Source organism: Cucumis melo, chromosome 12 (assembly GCF_025177605.1).
Source record: "Cucumis melo cultivar AY chromosome 12, USDA_Cmelo_AY_1.0, whole genome shotgun sequence".
Classification (NCBI taxonomy): domain Eukaryota; kingdom Viridiplantae; phylum Streptophyta; class Magnoliopsida; order Cucurbitales; family Cucurbitaceae; genus Cucumis; species Cucumis melo.
Genome location: NC_066868.1, coordinates 25018744 through 25045138, shown reverse-complemented (window position 1 = coordinate 25045138; position 26395 = coordinate 25018744). Strand labels below are relative to the sequence as shown.

Sequence of the window (26395 nt, the reverse complement as noted above, 5' to 3'; positions counted from 1 at the left end):
TATTTAGCTCGTTGGGATTTTTCACATATATTACCATTTATGGCAAATGGACTATGATATTATAATATATTTATAAATATTTTCAACTGTTTTGTCGTTTAATATAATTTATTAAGAAATAATAATATTTAATTATATAATTAATTAGTAGATACATAGAGAGATGCATTTGGCTATTTTTCTTCTCAAACCTAACAAATAAATAAGTCCACAATCTTTTTTCTTTTTAACAGAAAACGGTAGGTCAGTAGGTGCACTTGGGCATCTTCACGAGGTGGATACCCCTTAGCACCAATAAATAAGTCCACAATCACAATATATGTGGCTCAACCTTGAAAAGATTTTCAAAACAAGAGAATATTTTCTCCATAAGAAAAAAAAAACTAGCAAATTTTTGTTGCACATGTTGATAGAAAAAAAATCTTTTGCTAGAATTTGTTCAGTCAAGTAACATAAATGCTTTGACATAATACAAAAAATATGCCAAAACATATTGCTAGAGGAAAGAAGAATCACCAAGGAAAAACATCTTCCATCAGAATGATTTGCATGACACGAACATGTTGCTAACATAAAACAAGACATGCATATTACAAAACAATTGATACAAATAGACTAATATCATTTATCAAGGTAATCTATTAAGAATATTTTCGACGGTTTTATTATTTAAAATAAATGTTTTCCTAAAAGAGCAGGATAATCAGTGGAGGGTTGCTGGGAGCCAAGTGTCACACAGGTCTTAGCTATACGAAGCCAATACAAAATCATGGACTAATCAAAAGAGGTCTCTTGACTTTTGATCTATAGTAAACAAAACAAAATAAAGAAGATTGGGCTGTCAATTTTCATGGGTCAGTTGCCCAAGTTTGAAGGCAAGAATTTTAGAAGAAACAGACAACAAAATTACAACACTAAAAGTTGATATATATAAAGATGGCTATCCCAATTCCCAAAGCCATATTGAGCAAAAGTATAAGATGGTCAAAAAGTACTTAAACTGTCTTTAACAACGTAGCAAACCCCAAAATCTCAGCCCCACATTACCAAGAAGAATCACTTGAAGCCCCGGCAAAGGTCTAATAACACATCACCAAAAGAAAATAAAGCAAAAGATAAATACTTCACTTTACTCATTCCACAATTTCCCTTATGGTTCAATTTCCATTTCTTTCTTCATCACAAACCCATCTCCCAAAACAATGCCACTCCCTCATTGCTACTCTGTTTTAGTCCTCACTCTGTTTCTCTTCACAACCCCATCTCACTCCACCAAATGCCGAACTTCCTGCGGCCCAATCCAAATCAACTACCCATTTGGTATCGACGACGGCTGTGGCAGCCCCTACTACCGCCACATCCTCGACTGTACCGACTCTGGCAAGCTTGAATTGAGAACTCCATCAGGGAGATACCCAATTGAAAGCATAAGCTACACAGAACGCCACATCAAAATCACTGACCCTTACATGTGGAACTGCGACGACGGCGATAACTTCCGCCCCACGAGACCATTCAGCCTCGACACAAGCACCCATCTCTCGCTTTCCTCCCAAAACGACTACTTATTCTTCAACTGCAGTGAGGACAATGTAATTGTGGCTCCTAAGCCAATGTTCTGCGAGCGGTTTCCAGAGCGGTGTGATTCGTCCTGCGACAGTGCGAGCTATCTATGCAGACACTTGCCGGAATGCAGCGGGGGTTTGGGGGCGGCGTCTTGCTGTTCGTATTATCCAAAGGCGACAGAATCGTTGAGGCTGATGCTGAAGTACTGTTCGAGCTATACAAGTGTGTATTGGAAGAGCATTGGGGCACCGGATCAGCCGTATGATCAGGTTCCGGAATATGGGATAAGGGTTGATTTTGATATCCCAGTGTCGACGAGGTGTTTGCATTGTCAAGATATGGTGAGAGGAGGAGGAACTTGTGGATTTGATACGCAAAGTCAGGGTTTCTTGTGCCTTTGTGGTGAACGGAATGTTACTACTTTTTGTGGAGGTTAGTGGATTCTTTTTCTTTTTTTAGATTAAATTAGAGTTTCAACTTAACTGACATTGTAAAACATAAATTAGTAAACCTAATCTGTAAAACTTCACATCTTAAATTATCTTCCAATTTGGAATGAAGGGAATGACTTTTCTCTCTTTTTCTTTTTCTCGTTCTTGTGTGAGTTTTTGTTAGGACTATCGTTTAAATATTGACACCCACAAAAGTATTGAGGTCTCAACTTTGTTGATATGCTGATGTAAATATGCATCAAAACCAAAAAGAAATGAAATAAATAAATATTATATGTATGGAGTTCTTTGTCTGTGTACTATTTATTCACATTAAAAAAAGTTAACAAATTATGTAACTGCTATCTCCTAATGCAGATCATGACACATCCCAACAAAAGAAGAAATATGTTGTAATTTCAGGTGAGCTAATTTTAAATCAATATCAAATACAAGTTTTACTCTACAAATCTTCAACTCGAATTCTATTTTAGTAGACATTTGATGATTAATTGCATATTAAAATTGCAGGGACGGCAGCGGCAGTGTCGGCTGCCGGGGTGTTCGTAGTTGCGGCGGGTGTAATATGGTTTGTAAGAAGAGTAAGAGCCAAAGCTCCGGTAACCTGCGGGGTTCAAAGCAATGACAATAGGCTTTTTTGATATAATTTCTTTCTCTGTTGCAATTTTTTTTTTCATTTTTTACATGCATAAATATATATAATTGTTGTTTATTAAACATTTCCTCAAAACTATAGATTATACAATTTTGTAGAAATCAATCATACACAACTCTTAAAGTTTTATATCATCAATATTTTTATGTCTCATCAACCAAAAAAGTTCCTGCCTTCTTGGAGTGCCCAAATTAAATACTCACATGCTTCAAAAGAAGCTAGGGTATAGCACTTTGATATACATATCAGAAACCAAAACAAAAACAAACCGATCGAAATTACAATTGAAATGTAATGTAAGTCTCGTTTAGATTAACTTTTGAAGTGGTTAGAAAAATTTTACGCACTTAAAAAGTCAATCAAAGCAAGTTCTCAGTTAGCAAGGTTTGCCGATGAAACAGCGAAGTGGGCCGGCATTTGCAGTCAAAGCAGGAACCATAGAGCCAGGAGCCACTGGAAAAGACTGAGCTTTTGTATAAATTGGGCTGCAGCTTCCCCATCCTGATGGCACAAAATAAGCACCATTTAAGAACACATCTCTGGAGGATCTCCATTTCCAGTTCTTCCACCCATTATTAACCTCCCTCTTTGTAACCTGTTTCATTCATTATTGAAATAGCTAGTTAATTTTAACATTTCAAATTAAAATTTTTTAGTACTTTTATTTTATTATTATTATGGTTCTTTTCTAATTGCTTAGTACCTGTTTGGCATAAGAATTTTGGGAAGCTACAAAGTAGTTTCCTTCACTGAAGATTGTGGGGTTTGCACTTCCACCAATGGCATACATTTTCCACTCGTCGTATCTATTGTTGGCTACATGGGCATAACCAAACCTAACCCTACAACCATTATTAATCCAAAATACTAAAACGTTAGAAATATCCCCCAAATCTCTAATCTTTGAACTCAAACCAATAAAAAAACTCATGTTTGATACTGAATTTGGTTTTTGATTTCAAAATCGACACTAGGAATACTACTTCCACCTATGAGTTTGTTTTAAGTTGTATTATCGACTCTTAAAAATATTCATTAAAATCAAGTCAAGTTTCAAATTTTGGAGAAGAGTTGGTTTTCAAATATAGCAAAATATTACTAATAGATGTTGATAAATATTGATAGATCCTGCTATATTTTATTGGTCTGCAAAGAAAATTTGAAACTCTACTCATGCCTATACCTGGGCATCCTCTCAATGAGACCAGCGCCAAAGCGGTTGAAAACAATGGTGACCCTCATAATTTTATCATCGGTGAACCCATCATTATGTCCAAGCAGCATCACCTAAAAAAATCAATAATCGATATTAATATTATTCCACACAAGAAAGAAAAAATCCAAAAAAAAAAAAAAAAAAAAAAAATACATACCTTATCATGTTGAGAGAAGTAGTTATTTGAGATAGTGACAGAAGTGGAAGCATGAATAACATCAATAAGACCATCAGTACATCGTGCTAAATAACAATGATCAATCCAAACATGTGAAGAACCAAACACAGCAATAGCATCACCATCAGACCCTTTCCGTTTCCCAACATGCGACACAGTGTCTCTAACAAGCCCAGATTTCCCAGGCTTACAATCATGAATACTAATTCCATGTATAATAACATGGCTAACCCCTTGCACCGTAATACAAGGCCCATAAGCAATTTCCACTTTAGCCCCACGTCCATCGATGGTCTTGAAACTATTTACCATCAGCTCATTCTTCAACACAATCACCATGTCCTTCCCAAATACAATCCATAATGGCTTGTCTTGGATCACACCGTAACGTAGCGTTCCATATTTAGGGTTTGAAGGGTTGTCGGATGGGTCGGTGACAGTGTAAATGGTGCCAAATTTGCCTCCGATTGCGTCCTTGCCGTAGCCAACTGCACAGTCTGCTAAGGCTTTTCGGTTTTTGGCCCAATTGGAGGTTTGACGCCAGCATGAGTCGATTACGTTCATGTTTTTCTTGTCGGGAGTGTAGTAACCTTGGAGGGAGGGATTGATGAATGAAAAAATGAAGAGAAGGATTAGTAGAAGGTGGGAGGATTTTGAGTCCATGGCTAATAGTATAAAGTGTGTGAGTTATTGAAAAGGGTGGTGTGATAAATGAGTTGAACTTTAGGGACTTATATATATGTGGATTTGAGAATAGAGAAAAGTGGAGCTCACGATCTAACAAGGCCAAATTCAGTCACTCTTTTGAATTTTTCTATTTTGTTCTTTAGGAGACTATTGTTAAACGTCGTGGTTGCACGGCTTTAGTTGGTTTACTTGTTTCAAAAAGTTAGATATCATATAATATTAAGGGTTTGTGATATGCACAATGGGAAAGATACATGCCAATGAGAGTGTACAAATTCTTTTGCTATATTTTTGGTTTTAGTATTTGATAAAATTGTGGTATGTGCAAATTATTAATTATTTCACATTGCGAGTTTAAAAAATAGCAAAACCTCGTTTTGTCAACAAAATGGTAATTAAACACCTTCTCGTAAAAATACGGTGTGACTATATTAAAGTATTCAAAATCGAGGATGATTTCCCCCACATATCCCTGGAGATTGTGTCTTTTTTTAAGTTCAACACTCTTAATCGAATTCTAATTTTTTTATTGGACTGAACCAGTAGGAAAAGAGTACGCCCCCAGTATCGTCAGGGTCCGTCCGCCTGAGATGCTGTATTAGATGGAATTCGTTTTCGCCCGTCTCATTGATAAGGGGTCTCGTTGATTAAGAGAACTGAAGTTTTGTCCAAGCAAAGCTCTGATTTTCTATCGTAGAATTGATACCCGTTTAGGTTTTATGGATTCTGATACCATATTAGATAACATATGGTATAATTTTAATGGGATGAGTAGTATCCATCTATCTTATAAAAAGTGTGACCTCTTTTCATTTTTTCAATATGGAATTCTCGAACATCTAATCAATAAGTACAAGATGAAAAAAAAAGTTTAATATAAGTACACAACCGAAGGGACCACATTAGCTCAAACAAAGTACACATTACTTAAAACTTAAGATAGAAATGTAACATTTTTGAATAAGATTAGAACATTGAAACTATACTCAAAATCTATATATTCTACAATATTATATGACGAACTCAATTTTCCTTTTATCAAAAGCACATCAAATGCAATAAAAATATGGGGCATTTTGAAATAGGGGCTTTTGCAAGAATAGCAAAAAAAAAAAATTATGAAAATAGAGCACGTCTAATTACATTTTTTTTATTGCGAAAGTAGCAAATTTAAAAGAAGATAACCATCTGATAGCCCTCTGATAACATCTATAGCCCTCTGATAATCCTATAATAATCGTCTGATAGCCATCATATTTGTCATATTCACAATATGCACAAAAAAAAAAGTGATATAAGCTGTTCTTTTTTTTTTTTTTTTTTTTGTCATCTTATGCAATTCCCCTTTGAAATATTACAAAATGAACCAAAATATTTACTCTTAGCAAAATTTCATATCTAAAGAGTGTCATAGATAATATTTCAAATTTTGCTATATTTTGTAAATATTTTCAACAGTTACGTCGTTTACGATAGTTTCCTAAAAATGTATAGATTTCTTCGTTTTAAAAAGGACAATATGTACGTTTTTCAAGTAAGGAAAGAACTATTTTGTTTCTCAAAAGAAACCCAGATACATTTGTTAATTTCATATAGGTTATAAACAACATTTTCAAATTTAAGTTTAGAAAAATGTATTTAGGTACTTTTCGTACATGAACTCAACCCTCTGACGTCTGGTATGAAATATTATATTCTGCTATGCCGTTGACTGAATTAAAACAAATATTTGTTCACAGTTTTCTATTTGGATAATAATAATCGTTTACTTAATTGTTTTATATTTATAGAAAAACCAAAATGGTCGGAATTTTGTTTATATTAACACCACGTTTTGTCCCCCAAAATCAACGCTCTCTTCTGATGTCTGAAATGAAAGTCATATATGTGTGGCAGCCGACATTTTCGTAGCAAAATATATATATATATATATATATATATCACAATTATCCATCAATAAATTTATATCTGTTTGACCTAAACCAAAATTTGTTAGAATGAATATCAATTTTAAGGATAATAATCAAGTGTATAGAACATTTTTTAAAAATTGTAAATATAAAAGGAATCTATTGGTTATCAACAATTTTACTATATTTACAACCTTTTTTAATGGTTGCTATATATATATATATGTTAATATATTAATCTAATTGTACCTATTATTATTTAAATACATAGTCATAGAAAAATAATTTTATGAATACTTCTATAAACATTAAATGAAGATTTAATAATTTCCTTTATGGCATTTTACTTGTGCGAATTTGTGATAGGATCTCAACGAAATTGAAGGAAACATTTTATCCTTACTTATGTACTATATATGGATAAGATTTTATTCCCTTTACTTAAGGTAGATGAAACTTTGATCACACTCTAATAATCTTACCCTCAAGTAAAGGACTTCCAAAGTCTCTCCTTAAATAGTCATCTACCCATGTTTAGTCCTTGAGCAAATATTTGGAATAAGAAGATCCAACCTGTGAAAATTAATAAATTAGGAAGAAAATATCTGTAACAAATCGTCTCAGAATTCTCAAACATTTCTAATCAAATTAAAATTACATATAAAGTCTCGAACAAATAATCAAAAGAGTCTTTGTCGGAGGGAGGGTTTGATGGGGTGTTGCCGTCAAACGTGGTTGAGGATGAAAACAGTGAGAGATGGAAATGGAAGAAGGAAAGGAGGGGGATAAATGAAGATTTGAGTTTTCTTTTTACTCTTCTTCTTTTTCATGGTTTTTTTTACCTTTCTTTCATAATTTTTTACTAACCCAAATTTTCCTTCTCTTTTTACTTTTTCTTTTCCCTCTTTTTTGTCCTTTTTTTTAAAGGATACAATGGATCACCACAAACCCTCTTTTTTGTCTTTTTTTTTTTTTTTTAAGGATACAATGGATTAGGTGCATCCGAATATCTACATTAGGAGAACACCAGATGCATCCGGGCATCTCCATTAGATGGACAACCCCTTAGCATACTCGTCATTCCCACTTAATTAATATCAAACGAAAATCAGTGCAAGAAGCAAGGATCTGAAATAGAGAATAGTCCATCAAACCCAATGTATTATACAAAAGCTTGGATATTTGAAGCAACCGTATTAGCATTATAATCTGAGAAAAGTTTAGCTCGGCTGCTCCAAAAGCTTGTGAGAGCTTTGATATTATCCCTGATTTCAGATTCCGATCTCTCATGACTGTTGAAGATTCTGTGCTTCCTTTCCAAACAAATGGTCTATAGAGAAACCACAATGGTTTTGAACAGGATGGATCCTTTCCTATTTTTCTGATTTATGCAACTAAGATCATTGCAGAGTGTTAAGAAAGTGCTTTAGGATTGAAACATGCTCATGTGTGTTTATCTTTGTTAAGTTAATTTAGTCCAAGTTTGTTCCTATTTCTTAGGAATTAGTCATTCATGATTTGTAATCATGGAGAAAGTCTAGGGTCATGATGTTAGTGGAGAAAGTTTAGGGTCATGATGTTAGTGGGTAGTTATTTTTAAGACTTTAAATACTGTATTTTTCTTTGAATGTAATTGAAATGAATTTGTCTTCAATTTTCCATTGCAATATTTATTTTTACTCTAGAAAATAACAATTGGTATCAGAGCTCTCTTCTTAAGGGATCTGTGAGTGTGAGTTGTTGTGTCATGGACGCCATAACAAGTTCTAGTTTCACTTCAATTTCTCCATTGATATTTGATGGAGACAACTACCAAGTTTGGGCAGTTCGTATGGAAGCTTATATGGAAGCTTTGGACATTTGGGAAGCAGTGGAAGAGGATTATGAAATTCCTGCTCTTCCAGACAATCCTACCATGGCACAAATCAAAGCGCAAAAGGAGAAGAAGACAAAGAAATCCAAGGCAAAGGCATGTCTGTTTGCTGCAGTCTCATCTACTATCTTCACTAGAATTATGACTCTGAGATCAGCATATGAGATATGGAATTATCTCAAGTCAGAATATGAGGGAGATGAAAGAATCAAAGGAATGCGTGTGCTAAACTTGATTCGAGAATTCGAGTTGCAGAAGATGAAGGAAACAGAATCAATTAAAGAGTATTCTGTTAGGTTATTGGACATTGCAAACCAAATCAGATTACTTGGTTCTGTGTTCAAGGACTCAAGAATTGTAGAAAAAATTCTTGTATCAGTGCCTGAAAAATTTGAGGCATCTATTTCTGCCTTAGAAAATACCAAAGATTTGACTCAAATCACTCTTGCAGAGATACTCAATGCTTTGCAAGCGCAGGAACAAAGAAGAGCCATGAGGCAAGAAGGTGCTGTTGAAGGAGCCTTGCCAGCGAAGCATCATGAGAACGTTAGGAACAATAAGAAGAAGAAGTTTTTCAAGAAGAATCAAATTTCTACTAGAGAATCTTCAACTTACAACAAAGCAGGAGTCAAGAAGGGATCCTATCCTCCCTGTTCACATTGCAATAAACAGGGTCATCCTCCTTTTAAATGCTGGAGGAGACCAAACGCCAAGTGCACCAAATGTAACCAAATGGGGCATGAAGCTGTAATTTGCAGGAACAATAATCAACAACAAGGTGTAGAGGCCAAAATTGCTTATCAGGAGGAGGAGGAGGAGGATCAATTGTTTGTGGCAACATGCTTCGTGGGTGGTGAGTCAAATGAAAGCTGGCTGATTGACAGTGGATGTACCAACCATATGACTCATGACAAGGAGTTGTTTAAAGATCTGAAGCCAACAAATATCACCAAAGTCAGAATTGGCAATGGAGACTACATCTCAGTCAAAGGAAAGGGGACTATTGCGATTGCCAGTTGTAAAGGTACAAAGCATATACAAGATGTTCTTTTTGTACCTGACATTAACCAAAATTTGTTGAGTGTGGGTCAACTTATTGAAAAAGGTTTTAAAGTTACTTTTGAAAATGAATATTGCTTGATTAAGGATGCAGCAAATCAAGATATTTTCAAAGTAAAAATGAAAGGAAAAAGTTTTTCACTTAATCCTTTAGAGGAGAAGCAATCTGTTTTTGCTCTCAAAGAAGATGAAACACAGCTTTGGCACAAAAGAGTCGGTCACTATCATCATCAAGGGCTGCTACAACTAACGGAGTTGGCACTTGATTTTCCCAAGCTTAGTGAAGAAATCTCAAGCTGCAAAGCGTGTCATTTTGGAAAGCAAAATAGGAAGTCATTTCCCAAGTCATCTTGGAGAGCCACTAAAAAATTGCAGCTCATTCACACAGATGTTGCAGGTCCTCAGAGAACACCTTCTTTAAAAGGTAGTCTCTATTATATTGCTTTTATTGATGACTTCACCAGAATGTGCTGGATTTTTTTCTTGAAGTTTAAATCAGAGGTTGCTCATGTCTTTTGGAAGTTCAAGGCAAGAGTTGAAAATGAAAGTGGTTGCAAAATTCAAATGGTAAGGTCTGACAATGGGAAGGAGTATGTTTCGGCAGAATTTGACAAGTTTTGTGAAGATTCAGGCATAAAACATCAACTTACAGCTCCTTACACTCCTCAACAAAATGGAGTTAGTGAGAGGAGAAATAGATACATCATGGAGATGACAAGATGCATGCTGCATGAAAAGAGTTTGCCAAAGAAGTTTTGGGCAGAGGCAGCAAATACAGCTGTATTTCTTCAAAATAGGCTTCCCACAAAAGCATTGAAGGAAAAGACACCATTTGAGGCATGGTATGGGTACAAACCATCATTGAAATTTCTCAAAGTATTTGGTTGTTTGTGTTTCACTCATGTTCCACAGAGCAAGCGTGACAAACTTGATAGGAGAGCTTCACCGGGTGTCTTTATAGGCTATAGTTCTATCAGCAAAGCCTATAAAATTTTCCAACCACAAACTGGAAAGATTGTCGTGAGCAGGGATGTTCACTTCGAGGAAGATGAAGAGTGGAACTTTGATGATGCAGAGAAGAAAGGTCAGACCTTGGAAAAGATGAAATTCAAGTTTTTTGATTCAAGCATTGAAGAGGAAGATGACAGGCAGAATGAAATAGTAGATGATGCTTCCGTGAGAGGAACAAGGTTGCTTTCTGATATTTATGAAAGGTGCAATGTTGCTGTGTGTGAACCTGCAAACTATGCAGAAGCAAAGAAAGATCAAAGGTGGATAGCTGCAATGGAGGAGGAGTTGTCAATGATAGAGAAGAACAAAACTTGGATCCTTGTTGACAGACCTCAAGATAGGAAGGTAATTGGAGTTAAATGGGTGTTTAGAACCAAGCTTAATGCTGATGGCTCGATTAACAAGCACAAAGCCAGGCTTGTGGTTAAAGGGTATGCTCAAATCTTTGGTGTTGATTACTCTGATACTTTTGCTCCTGTTGCTAGAATGGACACAATCAGGTTACTATTTGCAATAGCTGCACAAAAGGGGTGGAAATTGTATCAGTTGGATGTCAAATCAGCTTTTTTGAATGGTGTCTTACAAGAAGAAATTTATGTTGAGCAGCCCGAAGGATGTGAGAAGCAAGGTGAAAGAAATAAAGTCTATCTTCTCAAGAAGGCTCTTTATGGTTTAAAACAAGCTCCAAGAGCTTGGTATAGCAAAATTGATGAACATTTACTGAGCTTGGGATTTTTGAAAAGTCTATCAGAATCAACCTTATATGTTAAGCACAATGGTACTAACATTCTTATTGTTTCACTGTATGTTGATGACCTACTGGTTACAGGAAACAATGCAGATCATATTCAAAATTTCAAATGGGAGATGATGAAGATGTTTGAAATGACAGATCTCGGGCTCATGTCCTACTTCCTTGGCATAGAGATCAAGCAAGGGCAAGGTGAAGTTTTCATTTGCCAGAAAAAATATGCAAAGGAAATACTAAAGAAGTTTAAGATGGATGAGTGTAAGGCTGTAAGCACTCCAATGAATCAAAAAGAGAAGTTGTGCAAAGAAGATGGTGCTGACAAAGTTGATGAAGGATATTTTAGGAGTTTAATTGGTTGCTTGATGTATCTCACAGCAACAAGACCTGATATTTTGAATGCTGTGAGTATTTTGTCTCGTTTCATGCATTGTGCAAGTGAATTACATCTTAAGGCAGCAAAAAGAGTGATACGATATGTCAAAGGCACAAGTGATTTTGGTGTTAAGTTCACTAGGGGCAAGGAGTTCAAACTGATTGGTTTTTCTGATAGTGATTGGGGAGGTTCCATTGATGATATGAGAAGCACTTTAGGTTACTGTTTTACTCTTAGCTCTGGTGTTTTCTCTTGGAGCTCGAAAAAGCAAGAGATTGTAGCCCAGTCCACTGCTGAAGCAGAATTTATTGCTGCAACAGCTACTGCCAATCAAGCTTTATGGCTGAGGAAAATTTTACTTGACCTTGATCTGGAGCAGAAGAAAAGCACGGAGATTCTTGTTGATAACAAAGCGGCTATTGCTATTTCTCATAATCCTGTGTTTTATAAGAAGACTAAACATTTTAACATCAAGTTATTTTTTTTAAGGGAAGTGCAGAAAAGTGGAGAGGTGATTCTTGTCTACTGCAAAACAGAAGATCAAGTTGCAGACATATTAACTAAACCGTTGCCTACTTGCAAGTTCGAGTTTCTAAGGTCAAAACTTGGTGTTTGCAACTCCTAAAGCAAGGAGGAGTGTTAAGAAAGTGCTTTAGGATTGAAACATGCTCATGTGTGTTTATCTTTGTTAAGTTAATTTAGTCCAAGTTTGTTCCTATTTCTTAGGAATTAGTCATTCATGATTTGTAATCATGGAGAAAGTCTAGGGTCATGATGTTAGTGGAGAAAGTTTAGGGTCATGATGTTAGTGGGTAGTTATTTTTAAGACTTTAAATACTGTATTTTTCTTTGAATGTAATTGAAATGAATTTGTCTTCAATTTTCCATTGCAATATTTATTTTTACTCTAGAAAATAACACAGAGAGAGACAGTGTTTGAATGATGGTTATGGCGCCAGTTCAACAAATGAGCAATCTTATCCCAAATTTATACGGCAACAGCAAAAGTAGTGAATAAATGGTCATACCTTTGTCCTTTTATGAACAACTTGTAGATTGTGAATGTCAATTCCAATTTCTTTTTCCTCTCTAGTTCACAATTATTCAAAATTCTTCTCCATAAAGAAAGTTCAAAAATTAAAAATTGGGGCTTACACAGGGTGACACTTTTTTTTTTTTTTTTTTGAAGGAGGAAACAGCAGGACCTAGCAAGCTTACCTTCTCCATTAAGAAGAAGAATCAGCTGCATGCTATGCCCCAAATTTTATTAATAGTAACATAGTAGAGAGGGCTTAAGCCAAGCCCAGATTACAGGGTGATAAACATTTTAGAAAAACAACAAAGTTAGATAGATATGCATAAGTGCGATTGCACTAAAATAGCTTTATATTGCGTTTTCTAAAAGAGAAATAAGACCAATAAGCAGATCGCAATATATCAACGATGAGTCTAAAGTGAAATACACAAAAACATCCAATAGGTACGACGGTCACTGCTGCAATGGCCAATGGTAACTTTGCGTTTGTTTTATCATACGCAATAAAGAAGGTCATGCTGAAAGCCACCGCCATGCATGCAATAGAAACAAACAATGTCAGTAACCCAAACAATAACTTGCCTGGCAACGACATCAAAAAATCTTCTTCAGCATAGCGCGACGTCAAAATTGACAAAAAGGTGAGTATGGAAGTTGTAGACAATACTAGAGCAGCAACATCTGATATTATGAACACCGTGAATGCTTGATTCTGTCGGAAAATAGGAGTACCATCTTTATCATTGTTGCCTCCGGGAAATGTGAACGCCGCCGCAAAAACCACCGTCGTGATTAAAGTTGCCACAACCATGCATGAGTTTGCCGTACTTTTCATCCACTCCTCGCCGTCCTTTAGTAGTTGTTTGTGCTGTCTTGAGAAGAGTTGCCGAGGTGTGAGTGTATCAGCGGGATCTAATAATTTTGTCTCCCCTCCAGTAAGGTTTGGAAGACCCTTACATTTTTCTCCAGTATAGTAGCTATAAACGATTTTCTCTACTTCCTTGAAGTTAATTACAACATAATTTCAAATTTTAACACAATAATGATATTATTATATATAGTATGAAAAAGAAAAAAGTTCAAATGTATGCACCAAAAATGGTCGTACCTTGAACCACAAAAGCTCTCGTTGCATTTGTAAAGCTGCTCCTGACACTCTGCTCAAGTGATGTGGAGCTGCTAACATTCCAGCTAAGTGTAATATGTTGCAATCAGTTTTATCATCCTTCATAAAGGCGATAACATCCTTCAACCCTCCTATCTCATATATAAGACTGAACACACTTTCTTGTCGATTTTGAACTGCTATATGAAATATGCTTGCTTTATTATCCTTAACAGTATGCATTACTAATTGTGGATCTTGGCGAAAAATTATTAGCAGGAACTCGACATTTCCAACTTCTGCTGCAGCGAACAACATTGATGTGGGTGATCCAATTAGATCTGCGACCTCATTTAGGGAAAGATGTTCTGTAACATGATTCCATAAAAGATCAACAATTTGATGGGCTAATGTCTGCATTAGAGCTTTATTGTAAATTCCATTGAACCCTATAGCAAATACACAAAAGATTTAGCTGTATACATTTCTAAATATTATTTTTACGTATCCGCCAAATGAGAAGAAACTAAATTAAAAGTTGATGTATTATTACAGGAGTTCATATGTTTTTTCCAAGAGCTAAGCTCCTTGCTGCTACTAATTGCAGATGGCTTGGAAGCTAGTACATGGAGAGCTGTGTAACCTTCTGCATTCCTCTCCTTTGCTAATTCAGGTTTGAGTTTTAAAATCTGGAAAGCTACATCTACAGTAAATTAACGGGATAAGTTAGTATTTAAGCCCGTTTAATAACCCTTTCAATATTTTGTTTTTTTTTTTTTAATTTTGCTCTTTTTTTTTTAAGAAAGATAGGTACGTAGGTGCACCTAGACATCTCCATAAGGTGAACATCACTTTAGCACTCTTATCATCCCCACTTAATTGATATCGAAAGAATTGTTACAAGAAGCCAGAAACAAAATAAAAATGGACTAGAGAGAAGCCCAAGTAGATCCAAATATTCGAATAAAAGCTCTAATAATGTTAAGAACAATAGAGCTAGCACAATAATCAAAGAAAAGTTTGGATCCAGTGCTCCAAAAACCGATGAGAGAAGTGATATCTTCCCAAATTTCAGTCTTCATTCTTTTCTTGTTAAGTTTCTTGCTTATTAAAAACAAAAACTAGATATGTGAATTAGTTACCAAGCACATTTATTGTTTAAATATTATTTTTCAGGATGTTAAAGGGATGTCCACGAGCCAGTGAAGATGTGCAAGTACACCTGCCAACTCTTTGTATTTTCTTTTTTAAAAATTTAGTTTTTAAACACAGAACAGAATAAATGGGTTACCAAACACGATCACAGGACCCTAATTAATCAAAGAAGTTATATAAGGGATTTAGAATCAGAACCATAATAATCAGCGAGGAGAGTGAACGTGAGAAGTTTAATTTGTCCACTAGTCTCTAGAGCTTCAAAATTAGTCTTGCCGAATAGGAAGGAAACCATGTCTTTGCGTTTGAAAACTACCGCCAATAAAAGTGGGAAATTTTTATCATCATTAATGATATTTGGAAGTTGGCAATTCTTGTCAACCATTAATTTAGCAATTCTTACAACTCCTGAAGCAGCGACATAAGTCAAAACTGTTAATCCTTCAACTTTGACAGCTAAGTCAGATGCAGAGGTAAGTTTTAACAACTTTTCAACAAAAGAGAATTGGTCACAAACAGTAGCAAGATGAAGAGCTGTTATAAAACAGTCTTCTTGCAATGTGACAGCCGATGGATATTTGCTAATTATGGAGTTTGCAGTCTTCCAGTCGCCCTTTATAGCAGCTCTTCTTAACCGATCAGCTTCTCGAACGAATCCGTCTTCTTCCTCCGTTTTTGCTACACATACCAAATAAACAGAGTATAATAACAATGATGATGATGAAAATAATAATAATAATAATAATAATAATAATAATAATAATAATAATAATAATAATAATAATAATAATAATAATAATAATATTATTATTATTATTATTATTATTATTATTATTATTATTATTATTATTATTATTATTATTATTATTATTATTATTATTATTATTATTATTTTCTTTTTTAGTTGCAATTTTTTCCATTTTTTTTTTCTGATTTTAGATTTGGGTAACTAAATCTACTTCTTTGTATGTCTCTTTTTTAGATGTGTGTATGTCTTCTTTCTCTTTCTTCTTTTCTTTTTTTTTTTCATTGTATCGTCTTTTTTTCATTCACTGCATGCATCGTATCGTCTTTCTTTTACGTTTAGATTATGTAACCAAATATGATGGTGTATAAGAATCGAAAAAATTGGTTAGGCACTTAAATTAGAGTAACCAAAACTAAAAGATCATGTATAAAGAATATTGAAAAAAATTATTTATACCAAATTTTGAAAAATAAAATCTAAACGATCGTGTAGCAAATCGCGTTACAAATATATTATGCGCATTGTTGAGAAGACATTTTTGGTATTTTACACGTTGGGCTTCAGGTTTTTTCCATTTTCAAAATTGTTATATACAGTTTAAATATTTTGCCGATTTTTTATATTTTTTAAGACCCCTATTTTTTAAATAACATGATTTTCAACAAGTAACAAATCAAGGTGATGAGAAGTTGGGAGAATATTTGCAACCTTGCTGGCACGTGGTCAAATAGGCATTGCCTATTTTAAGTCTAAGCCAAAGTACAATTTCTTTGAATTTAAATGCTTTTTGCAGTTGGTCATGTATTGAATCTTACTCGGCTTAACTCTAGCCTCGCTTTGTAACTACCTTGAATTAATAAAATTGGGATACCGGGCCTAAAAGTCTCATATCTTGTAAGTTTCTACCGAACCCCCCTGCCCCCCGAATATCTCATTTTAAAACTTCACAACTTTTCTAAAATATATACATATTGACTTCTCATCTATATAAAACGTACAAGAACCATGTAGCAATATTTTAATATTCACAAATTATTAATATATATCCAGTAACAATTACTGTAGAAGTTTTTTCTTAAAAAAAAAAAAATTAGGAGCGTTCGCAATAAGAATGTAGGGAGAGTGGGTGTAAAGTTAAGGAAGGGCATGAATTATAAGGGGAATATAAGTAGATGGATGAACATACTGTTGTGTTGTCTGAGTGCAGCTTACAGACTTCAGGGATGGTTGGTCCTTCAAGTATTGGAATATCATACCTTATTGAACTTCCCGTATCGGCCTCCTCCAATTTTTTGATCTTTCAAAAGTTTCTCTTCACTCAAACTGGTTTCGGAATTAAGTACTACACAACTTCTAAATTCATATATTTTGCTGCCTTTATAGTACATAAGATAACACCCTCTTATTTCTTACGTCTTCCCAGCGTAAAAAGAAAAGAAAAATGGTAGGAAGAGAACACGGACGAGTAAAGTTCAAATTGTTGCCTTTTTAGAGGCTTCCAGAATAAGATTCTTTAAAATGGACCAAAAATTGAGCTATTCTTAAATATAGCAAAATCAATCAAAATATAGTAAAATATCTCTTTGTTTAAAAAACAAATTAATATAGTATTTGAGTATATTCTTAACATTCATTCATCCTATCACTCATCCTTTGATACAAACCCTAAAGTTTAGAGTTTAAATTGATATATATAATTATTAGTTTAAGGTTTAAATGGATATAAACCCCAAAATTTAGGAGTATAAAGTGAGATTTGTCCAAATATAAATTATGATTGAACATAAAAAAATAGAATAACAAAAAAAAGATTCTACCTCTAAACATTAAGTGTCGTTTATTTCATAGACATTCTAGACTTCCATGGAGTGAGCATCTAGATCACTACTGTATTCTTTTCGAAAAAGATATGATGAGTTAGCAAGTGCACCCCGACATCTCTACTAGGTTAACACATTCTTAGTACTCTTATCATTCCTATTTCATTGATGATAAAGAAATACAGTACACAAATCAAGGAACAACCAAAAAGGGCTAGAGATAAGCCCAAACACAAGACTCAATAAGTTTCACAATATTGTAAAATCACTACCGTATTTGTTTTGCAATATTGTAAGATGTCCCAACATCTAAAGATTTTCAGACATCCCAAGATATCTAGACGACGAGCATCTAGAGAGTTTTGGATACCCTCAATAAACAAGGATTTTCAGATTTTCGAAATCCTCCTTTTACATTTTTGTCCTTTTATTTTTTTATTTTATTAATTTTATTTTCGTTATGTAGTTAAATAAACAGTCAACCATATATGTCATTTTTTTTACCGTAATTCTTATTAGATATTCAAATTCAAATTTAAATTAATATTTATTTTATACAAAAATCTTAATTTATGATATATTATTTTGTTAAAAAATATTTAGAAATAATATATAAATTCAAATTGATTAAACAAATATTTTATATAAGGTTTAAATTATATATCAAATTAACTATAAATTAATAAATAATGAGTTTTTGGAACATTATGTAAATTTAAGACATTTTGTTTTAGAAATCCTATGAAATAAAAAAAAATCATTAATATTTCTAATATCTACAAAAAAAAAATATTCCTACAAAACAAACATGGTAATATAAATATGCAAATATTTTGAATTATGTATATCTATAGTTTCGAGCCTCTAACATATTGTCAAGCTACTATCTCTTTAAACATTTAAGCCTTTTTGCATTAATCCTATGTACTTTCTTTGGGCTCCTCTCCAGCTTGCTTGTAACTCCATTATCATCAATAAAGTTGGTGTTATGGTTGCTTCTTTTTTTTAGAAAAGGAAACGGCTAGTTTGACCTTAGGACGAAACCTAAGACCAAACTAGAATATTATTAATGAAGGGCTAGAGAAAAGCCCAAACGCTAATTACAGAATGCGTTAAGATTAAGAGCAATAGTAGCTGCTGAATAATTTTTGAAAGTAGGATCTCTACTACACCAATTTCCTATGAGAATTTTGCAGTCATCCCATAAGTTATCTATAGATTTTTGATAACTTAAAGAATCAAAGATTCTATTATTTCTCTCTGCCCAAATACCCCAAAGAATTGCTATCAGACCACTAAGGCGACCTTGTGCTTCGGGAGGGATTGGTTTAGGGAGAGGAAGAAGGAGAACATCGCTTCAAAGTCGTCGGAAATGGGGGCGAAATTGAGAGATCGTTGGAGGAGGGACCACAGGGGTTTCACCAGATCACAGTGAAGGAAAAGGTGAGCTCCCGTTTTGCTTTCTTTTTTGCAGAGAACGCACCAATTTGGTTGAAGAAGCGTATTTGGCATTCTTTGCTGAATGACCTCCATAGTGTTTAACTTTCTTTGAACCAGGCACCACATGAAGAATTTTATCTTCATAGGAACGTGAGTTTTCCAAATTAAATCAAGCAGCTTTACTCGAGGATTCACTACGGAACGATCCGGCTGATGGGAGATACAACTTTTAGCAGAGGCGATGGAGAAGAATTTCTTGCTGTCGGGAATCCAGGTAGGTTTACTTGGTCCTCTGTTAGTTCTCGGAATAGGAAGATTCTCTAAAATTTTCTGCCATGTACTAAGCTCTCTATCGTTCAACTTTCTTCTAAAAGTAATTTCCCATTGATTGCTGTATGAGTTCCACACATCCTTGATTGAGGATTCTTTGTCGATAGAGATGGCAAAAAGTCTGGGATAGGCAGTAGAGAGACATCCTTCTGGAGACCAGTTAGAATACCAGAAGGAGATTTGATCTCCATTGTTCAAATCCCAACCTTGATTACTTTTGAACCAGTCAATGTTGTTGATAATAGATCTCCACGGGGCTTTTGAGGAGCTAAAGGAAATGTTTGATGGAAGGTCCCCTGGGTGTTTACCTTTATACTTGATATGGATTAACCTCCTCCAAAGTGAATTAGGCTCCGAATAGTAGCGCCAAAGCCACTTAGATAAGAGAGCTTGATTTGTTACTTGGAGTCTCGAGATACCCAGCCCACCCTCCTCCTTAGGCTTTGTAACTGTTGACCAGTTGATTAAGTGAGACCCTTTTATACCGCAGCTACCTTTCCATAGGAAATTTCTCCAAAGATAGGAAATTGCTTCTTTAGCTACCATAACCCATATGCATCTTTATCTAAAAATAAACTTTTTTTTTTTTTTTGTTATCTACATTGCCTAAAAAGAAAACAGTCATCAGGGGATATTAATTTAAACCTTCAACTTTTGTATGTGTAACAATTTACATTCTCTATTATGTTTCACTTTTATAAACTTTTGAAGCTTATCAATAAAATCTACTAAATTTTCCTAAACCAATCAATTTAGATTTATAGTTAGTATTTCTTTAAAAAATTTCTTTGTGCACGTTTACTTTATTGTAAAATCGAAGTTTAAAAAAAATTAAATAAACTTAAAGAATTAATCCTTGAATAATTTTATAAGTTCAAGGGTATATATTATTGATGTTTGTCCAAGAAACAAAAACATAAAGGAGAACAAAAGACATAAATAAGCTTTTATAATTAAAACAAAAAACAAAAGCTTGTCCAATAAGCTTTATTAAAAAAAAAAAAAAAAGAACAGAAAAGAAAAGGAAGTACAATGTGTGAATTAAGTGAACCATAATATTTAATAAAAGAAAACACTAACATGAAAAGAAATTAAATAGAAATAGGTCATTTAATTTTAGGGTCAGTTTAATAATGCTTTTGTTTCTTTTTTCACTTTATAATTATTAATGTTTCCTATTTCTTTAAAAAATTATAAAAATAACATAAACTTTTAGGGTTATTTTCTCCCAATAGTTAAAAAAAAAAACAATATTTTTTTTCAGATATTCAAGAAACCTATTAAATACATAATTGATATTTTTGGTATATATTAAACACTAAAATAGAGAATTGGTGGACATAGTAAATATTAAGTTTATGATCTATCTATAGTAAATATTAAGTTTATGATCTATCTATACTTCCAACTTTATCATTTTGTATCCATTGTGAGGTTTTGGATCTGCCGCTGCCCTAAAGTTGCTTAAATCTTATAGTAATAATATGTTAATATTATTATTGATTTTTTAAATAAGTTTCAAACAACTTACTGTACTGTGATTGTGACTGTGTGTATCTATATGTGTGTTAGATCAGATAAAAATCAAGAAGAAATATCTTTTTTTCTTATTTTAATGTCTTGCAGTAATTGTCCAATACCTTCTTTTTTGATCGCACATATCCTCTCTTTTATCAGGGAGTGAGATCAAAGGCAAGAACTATACTCTTTTTTTATATGCTTAGGGAAGATTTTTGGTTGTTCTCTTTGTGTTTTGCATGGAATCGAATTACTTGTTTGGTGTAATGTTTATCATTCAAAGTTGTCTGGTTGCGTTCAGAAGAGAATGAGATGGGATTACCACACAAGAGAATGTGCTTAGCTAGCTTTTAGGAATGATTTTGATTTGTTGATATCTTCTTTTTTGGGTTGGAAGATTGTCTCCTAAATTAATGGTAGACATCTATATGTTTCTTTACTCTTTTATAAAGAAAGAAGTGCATCACTAGAACTTTTCAAGTAAATGGTCGCACAATTTAATACTACTTCGTCCAAGTACACTTAACAACAGAATTACGTTCCGATAAGATTTGTCTGATCCTACAATATCTTAGTGTCAAGAGAACCAATATACTTGCATTTACCTCAAACAATTAATCGGTTTTTCATCAAATTTCACACAGTCCTTGCAAGAGTAGACAAACTCTCGAACACTTCTTCTTGCAAGAGCTGCAGAGAAGATTAGTAGACCCTAAAACAACAAACATTATTAACAGAGTTGTAGAGAGGTGGATGAGAGTCTAAAACAACAACTATTAAGAATTGGATTAAAACGTGTTTGATCTTTTCATTTGTTTATTAGAGTTTGAAAAATAAAGTGTCCACATGTGTGGCATAGACGACGCTGCACTAGCACTATGGCATATATCTTTATTTATATTCTTTCTTTGACCTTCACCTTAATTTTATATTATTTGAATTTTCTTCCATATTTGCTATCTCTCTGCGTTTTTTTGACAATGTAATTAAATATTTCTAATATTTGAGTTTTAAGTATTTTCACACACCTTTTTGAATAATACCATGCATTTCCCATCTGTTCTAATATCTTTGTTTCTTTTAATTAATCCGACTTCTCGATTTGGGGTTTAATAATTAGAGACATATCCCATCTAAAATTCAAACGACACTTTCCAAATTATAGCAATCAACTTCAATTTACTTTACTGATATAGTACAATATAGAATAATTTAAATTTAACTTTCTAAAGAATATCAATAATAGATAATATTGCTAGCAGAATGAGCCTATTAGTGATAGAAATTTATTCATGCTCGATAGAATCTAACATTAATTAATGGTACATTATTAACAAATTTTTATAAAATGTTGTGTTAAACGCATCATATTTATTATCCCTAAAATGCTACATATACCCAGTACGATTAGTCTTGATTTTTAATCTGAATTTTACATTTTCATCCTGGAATTTTAAGATTAGGACTCTTTTTTTTTTATTTTAAAATTTTGAAAGTATTTACAAATATGGGGTTCGAGATTTGATTGAAGTGTTACGGATGTATCAACGTAGGTAAGATATTTCGGGCCGTCTACTCATCTCTTAATTCCCTCTGGTTGTTTACTGTTCCGAAAAAAAAAAGTTACAACTATTAAGCTTCATGCATGTTGTGCAACTTCTTACGTGGTATATTGCTTTCCAATTGAAATTTATAAAGTTAGTTTTTCTTTCTTTCAGAATAGGAATTCATAAAGTTACAAACATGGATTATGGTCATTATTTAATATGGGTATTTTTCTGGTAAGATTAGGCTGCTATTTGGTACAAAAATTAAGACTTGAATCAATTAGTTATAAAACCAACTTCTTTACTTCTTAGCTAAATAGAGATTTTGATTTTGTCAAAGCTGAAACTTCGATACCTACTTTTGACTTTTGAATATTATGACTAAATTATGAGCTTGATTGACGACGACATTGACCATTATGAATAGTTGAACTTTGTATCCACTTTTTCAAAATAAATTAGGTTTAATTTAAATATACATATACATACATACATACATTTATATATATATATATAAACTGTAATGAATTTTCCCCAAGAAGGGAATACTTGCATGGTCTTTTGAAACTTTCTTTTAATTCTTTACATTAATAAGTATAGCCAGGCCAATATACCTTCAATTAATTAAATGGTTGATTTAATTATATAAAATATTCCTAAACTTTGACTGAAATTTTTACTATCGTTTAGGAAAAGTTTCGTATTTTAGAAAGAGATATGACTTGAATTAGTAGATACATTCAAGCATCGCCTCACTATATGGACACTTTTTTAGCATCCTTTATCTCCACTTCAAAATATATTCAATAAAAACCGTGAAGTATAGGATAATATTAAAAATGAGGGTTATTAAAAGTTTTATTTGATCCCTGGACCATTGAAATTGATAAAAAGATATTGTGACAGGTAATTTAGTACTAAAGCTATATGAATGAATAATAAATGACAATTGATGTCTGAAAAATTAGAGCATGTGACAACATTTACAATATCATTTATATTATTTTATAAATAGATGCAGTAGCTTATGTGCGTAAGAATTGATTGAATAACGAGGTAAAAAATGAACTTAATTAATGTAATCTTTGTCAACTAAATGAAAAGATCAACTTTTGAAAATCATGGACATGGATTGATGTATAAATTAGGTGAAAGGGACTGATTTGATTTTATGTGATGTAGTGTAACATCAATGAAATCATTTCCATGCATATCCTAATTTAATTTTGTCTGGTTGTCTTTTTATTTATATGTGTAAATAAGCATTACTTTTTCTTTACTGAAAAACAACTCAGTTTTAAAAGTTAAAAGGTTGTTACTTTACACTATAAAAATTTAGTAAAATTTCATAAGTTTCTTACAATAATATTTCTTAAATATTGAGTCTTCCATTATATCAATGTTGAGCTAATAAAAATGCAGAAATATTAATAAGAATATCTAACACACTAATGAAATTTTGATACTAACGTTATTGGGCAGTTTTCTGAAAGAAAGTAATTTCTTATAAACATAATAGAAAAACAGTTTTTTCTTTTTTTTTTTTTTGAAAGAGGAAACATGGAACATAGAAAGCACACCTTCTCCATTAAGAAGAAGAATAAGCTGTATGCTATGCCCCAAATTTATTAATAGAAAAACATAGTACATTATTTACTTTTGTGGTTATGGTGTAATGGAAGAATCGATATTTTTAATACCTCCCTCCTTTTATTTCTTGTTTAGTTTTTTAACAAAATATTAAAGAAAGAGGGATACAGAGGTACGTACACCCATACATCTCAACTAGATTGACACTTTTTTAACACCTTTATCATGCTCCAAACCAAGAGTATGAATTCAGTAAAAAATATAAGAGATACAAAGAGTGTCTGATGAAACCATATAAGCAGTACAAAAAAAGATGAGCTAGAGAAAACCCTTGTCCAATATGTGACGAAAAGGAGTATGCATGGAAAATATCATTAAGAAATGGAAACCAATTAATTCCTTGGAATTTATAGTTGTTTTTTCGACGAGTCTAATTCTTATCTTTTACAGTTTCGACATGTTATTTAGTTAATAAAATTTACTATTATGATACATTAGGAAAAAAACATTATTTTTAGCGCAACAACTTTAAAAGAAGTGTATTACAGTTTATTATTGAGTTACACTTAATGGGATAATAATTTTTAAGGAAATAGAATGTGAGTGATTATGAAGGTATTACCTCTGGATATATCAATTTTCTTTTTCTTTTTTAGAAAGAAACCAAAGCAGAGCTTTAGTGCTACCTTAGCAAAAACCTAGGTATACTAAAGACTGCATCAGCCCAAAATTTTATTCATGAAGAATAGAGACCATACAAGATACATAGATAGAAAAGGCTTAAGATATATCAACTTAGTTGAGATGTCCTTTTAAACTTGTACCAAAGTAATCATTCTCATTTAATGCATCGATATTACAGTTATAATTTTTTCAAATTTATTAATATGCGTGTAAACATTCAAGTCGTCAACTTGACGATGCATTAAGACATTAGTTCTCTATCAAAACGTCATAAATTCAAATACTATCAACGTTGTTCAACTAAAAAAGATAGAATGAATCACTAAAATCCCAAGAATCTTAATAATCATGTATATATCTTGAATGATATAAAACAAAGCAATAAAGAATAATCAACGCAGAATACAATCACACAATTAATGATCATGTTTTGTGTTCCCCTATGATCATTTAGGCATAACCACACATGCCATAGACACACAAACTTCCTCTATTGCACTTATTGTTGCAACCTCCACAATGCTTTCTATTAAACATTGTATTCACACACTTCCCTTTACAGCATACCTCCGAGTACTTGCATTTCCTGCCACACCTCCCACAGTTATATCTATCTCTTTTCAAATCCACACACTTCTTCTGGCAACAATTGCGGCCAGGGCTGCCTTCAGCTCGACACACTTTTATATTTCTATCACATGTCATTGCTGCTTGAAAAGGCTTAAACTTGTAAGAGAAGAAGCCCCTCCTCCCTCGAAGCGACGTTAGCATAACTACATCTTCCATTTTATCATGCTCTTTAGATGCATGAGATGAGAAAAGAGATGTAAACAAGACCACAACAAAGAATAGCTTTACAAAACACATCATTTTTTTTTCTTGGGAATGAGAATTGAGTAATAGGTAATGTTAGAGGGAAAAGGATATGAAGGAATGCAAGAGATATCAGAAGAATGGTTTGGGATTATTGTAGAGATGAAGATGGGTATATATAGTTGTAGTTGAAGGGAAATTATGATAGTGGATGAGTCTAAAACAGCGACCATGAAGAAGAATTATGGGCTAAAACGTGTTAGGTTTTGTTATGTTATGTTATGTTATTAGGCAAGGGAAGATGCGTGGACTCCATGTGGGTTTTCTTACAAAAAAAAAAAAAAAAAAATTAAAAAGAAGCTAAACATGCACTAAATTTCTTTTTATTATCATTTCTTTATGTCTTTGACTTTTTCATTGTTTTTATATTATTGTTTGAACTCCTCTTCGCCGTTTCTTCCCTTTTTAATATCTAACTTTTTTGAGTTTCTTTTCACATACTTTTTTGAGTTCTTTTTTCCTTTGAAAATTTAAAGGTTAACCAAAAGAACAAGCATATTAAAATATTTAACGGTACACGGTTTCAAGATTTACAAATATAACCAAAGTGTGAGAGAGAATAGATGTTTTTAAACAAAGAAATTGTTATGAATACTAAAAAATATATATATTTATAAAATATAACAAAAAAAACTTAAATGAACCGTAAAGAGTTGATGGCCGATTTTGTTATATTGTATGAGTAGTTTTAATAATTTGTTATTTTCTAAAGTGTCTCTTCTTAATGTTTTTTAGTTTTACCGTGTCATTTTTATATCATATTTTACATGGAAAATATTGCAAATAATAATATAGCAAAATTTGAGCTCACCAGTCAA

The 26395-nt window shown here is 32.9% G+C and overlaps 4 protein-coding genes across 4 annotated transcripts; 1 reads left to right on the top strand and 3 right to left on the bottom strand.

Moving 5' to 3' along the window:
• Nucleotides 1-1085: 1085 nt before the first annotated feature.
• LOC103485088 (uncharacterized) lies at nucleotides 1086-2678 on the top strand. Its single transcript, XM_008442553.3, has 3 exons — nucleotides 1086-1998; nucleotides 2376-2420; nucleotides 2529-2678. The coding sequence occupies exons 1-3, from the start codon at nucleotides 1203-1205 to the stop codon at nucleotides 2657-2659; spliced, it is 972 nt and encodes a 323-aa protein (XP_008440775.2). The 5' UTR covers nucleotides 1086-1202; the 3' UTR covers nucleotides 2660-2678.
• Nucleotides 2679-3010: 332 nt separating this feature from the next.
• Nucleotides 3011-4763, bottom strand: LOC103485080 (putative pectate lyase 2). The gene is made up of 4 exons (XM_008442541.2): nucleotides 4047-4763; nucleotides 3857-3960; nucleotides 3377-3515; nucleotides 3011-3268 (listed from the first exon to the last, which is right to left on the bottom strand). Exons 1-4 carry the CDS (start codon nucleotides 4728-4730, stop codon nucleotides 3050-3052), a joined length of 1146 nt encoding a protein of 381 aa, XP_008440763.1. The 5' UTR covers nucleotides 4731-4763; the 3' UTR covers nucleotides 3011-3049.
• Nucleotides 4764-13099: 8336 nt separating this feature from the next.
• LOC107990316 (uncharacterized) lies at nucleotides 13100-19911 on the bottom strand. The gene is made up of 5 exons (XM_051079767.1): nucleotides 19260-19911; nucleotides 15226-15705; nucleotides 14426-14575; nucleotides 13876-14321; nucleotides 13100-13767 (listed from the first exon to the last, which is right to left on the bottom strand). The coding sequence occupies exons 1-5, from the start codon at nucleotides 19909-19911 to the stop codon at nucleotides 13105-13107; spliced, it is 2391 nt and encodes a 796-aa protein (XP_050935724.1). The 3' UTR covers nucleotides 13100-13104.
• A 5108-nt stretch (nucleotides 19912-25019) lies between these two features.
• LOC103485113 (stigma-specific STIG1-like protein 1) lies at nucleotides 25020-25643 on the bottom strand. The gene has a single exon (XM_008442584.3). It carries the CDS (start codon nucleotides 25572-25574, stop codon nucleotides 25155-25157), a length of 420 nt encoding a protein of 139 aa, XP_008440806.1. The 5' UTR covers nucleotides 25575-25643; the 3' UTR covers nucleotides 25020-25154.
• Nucleotides 25644-26395: the final 752 nt, after the last annotated feature.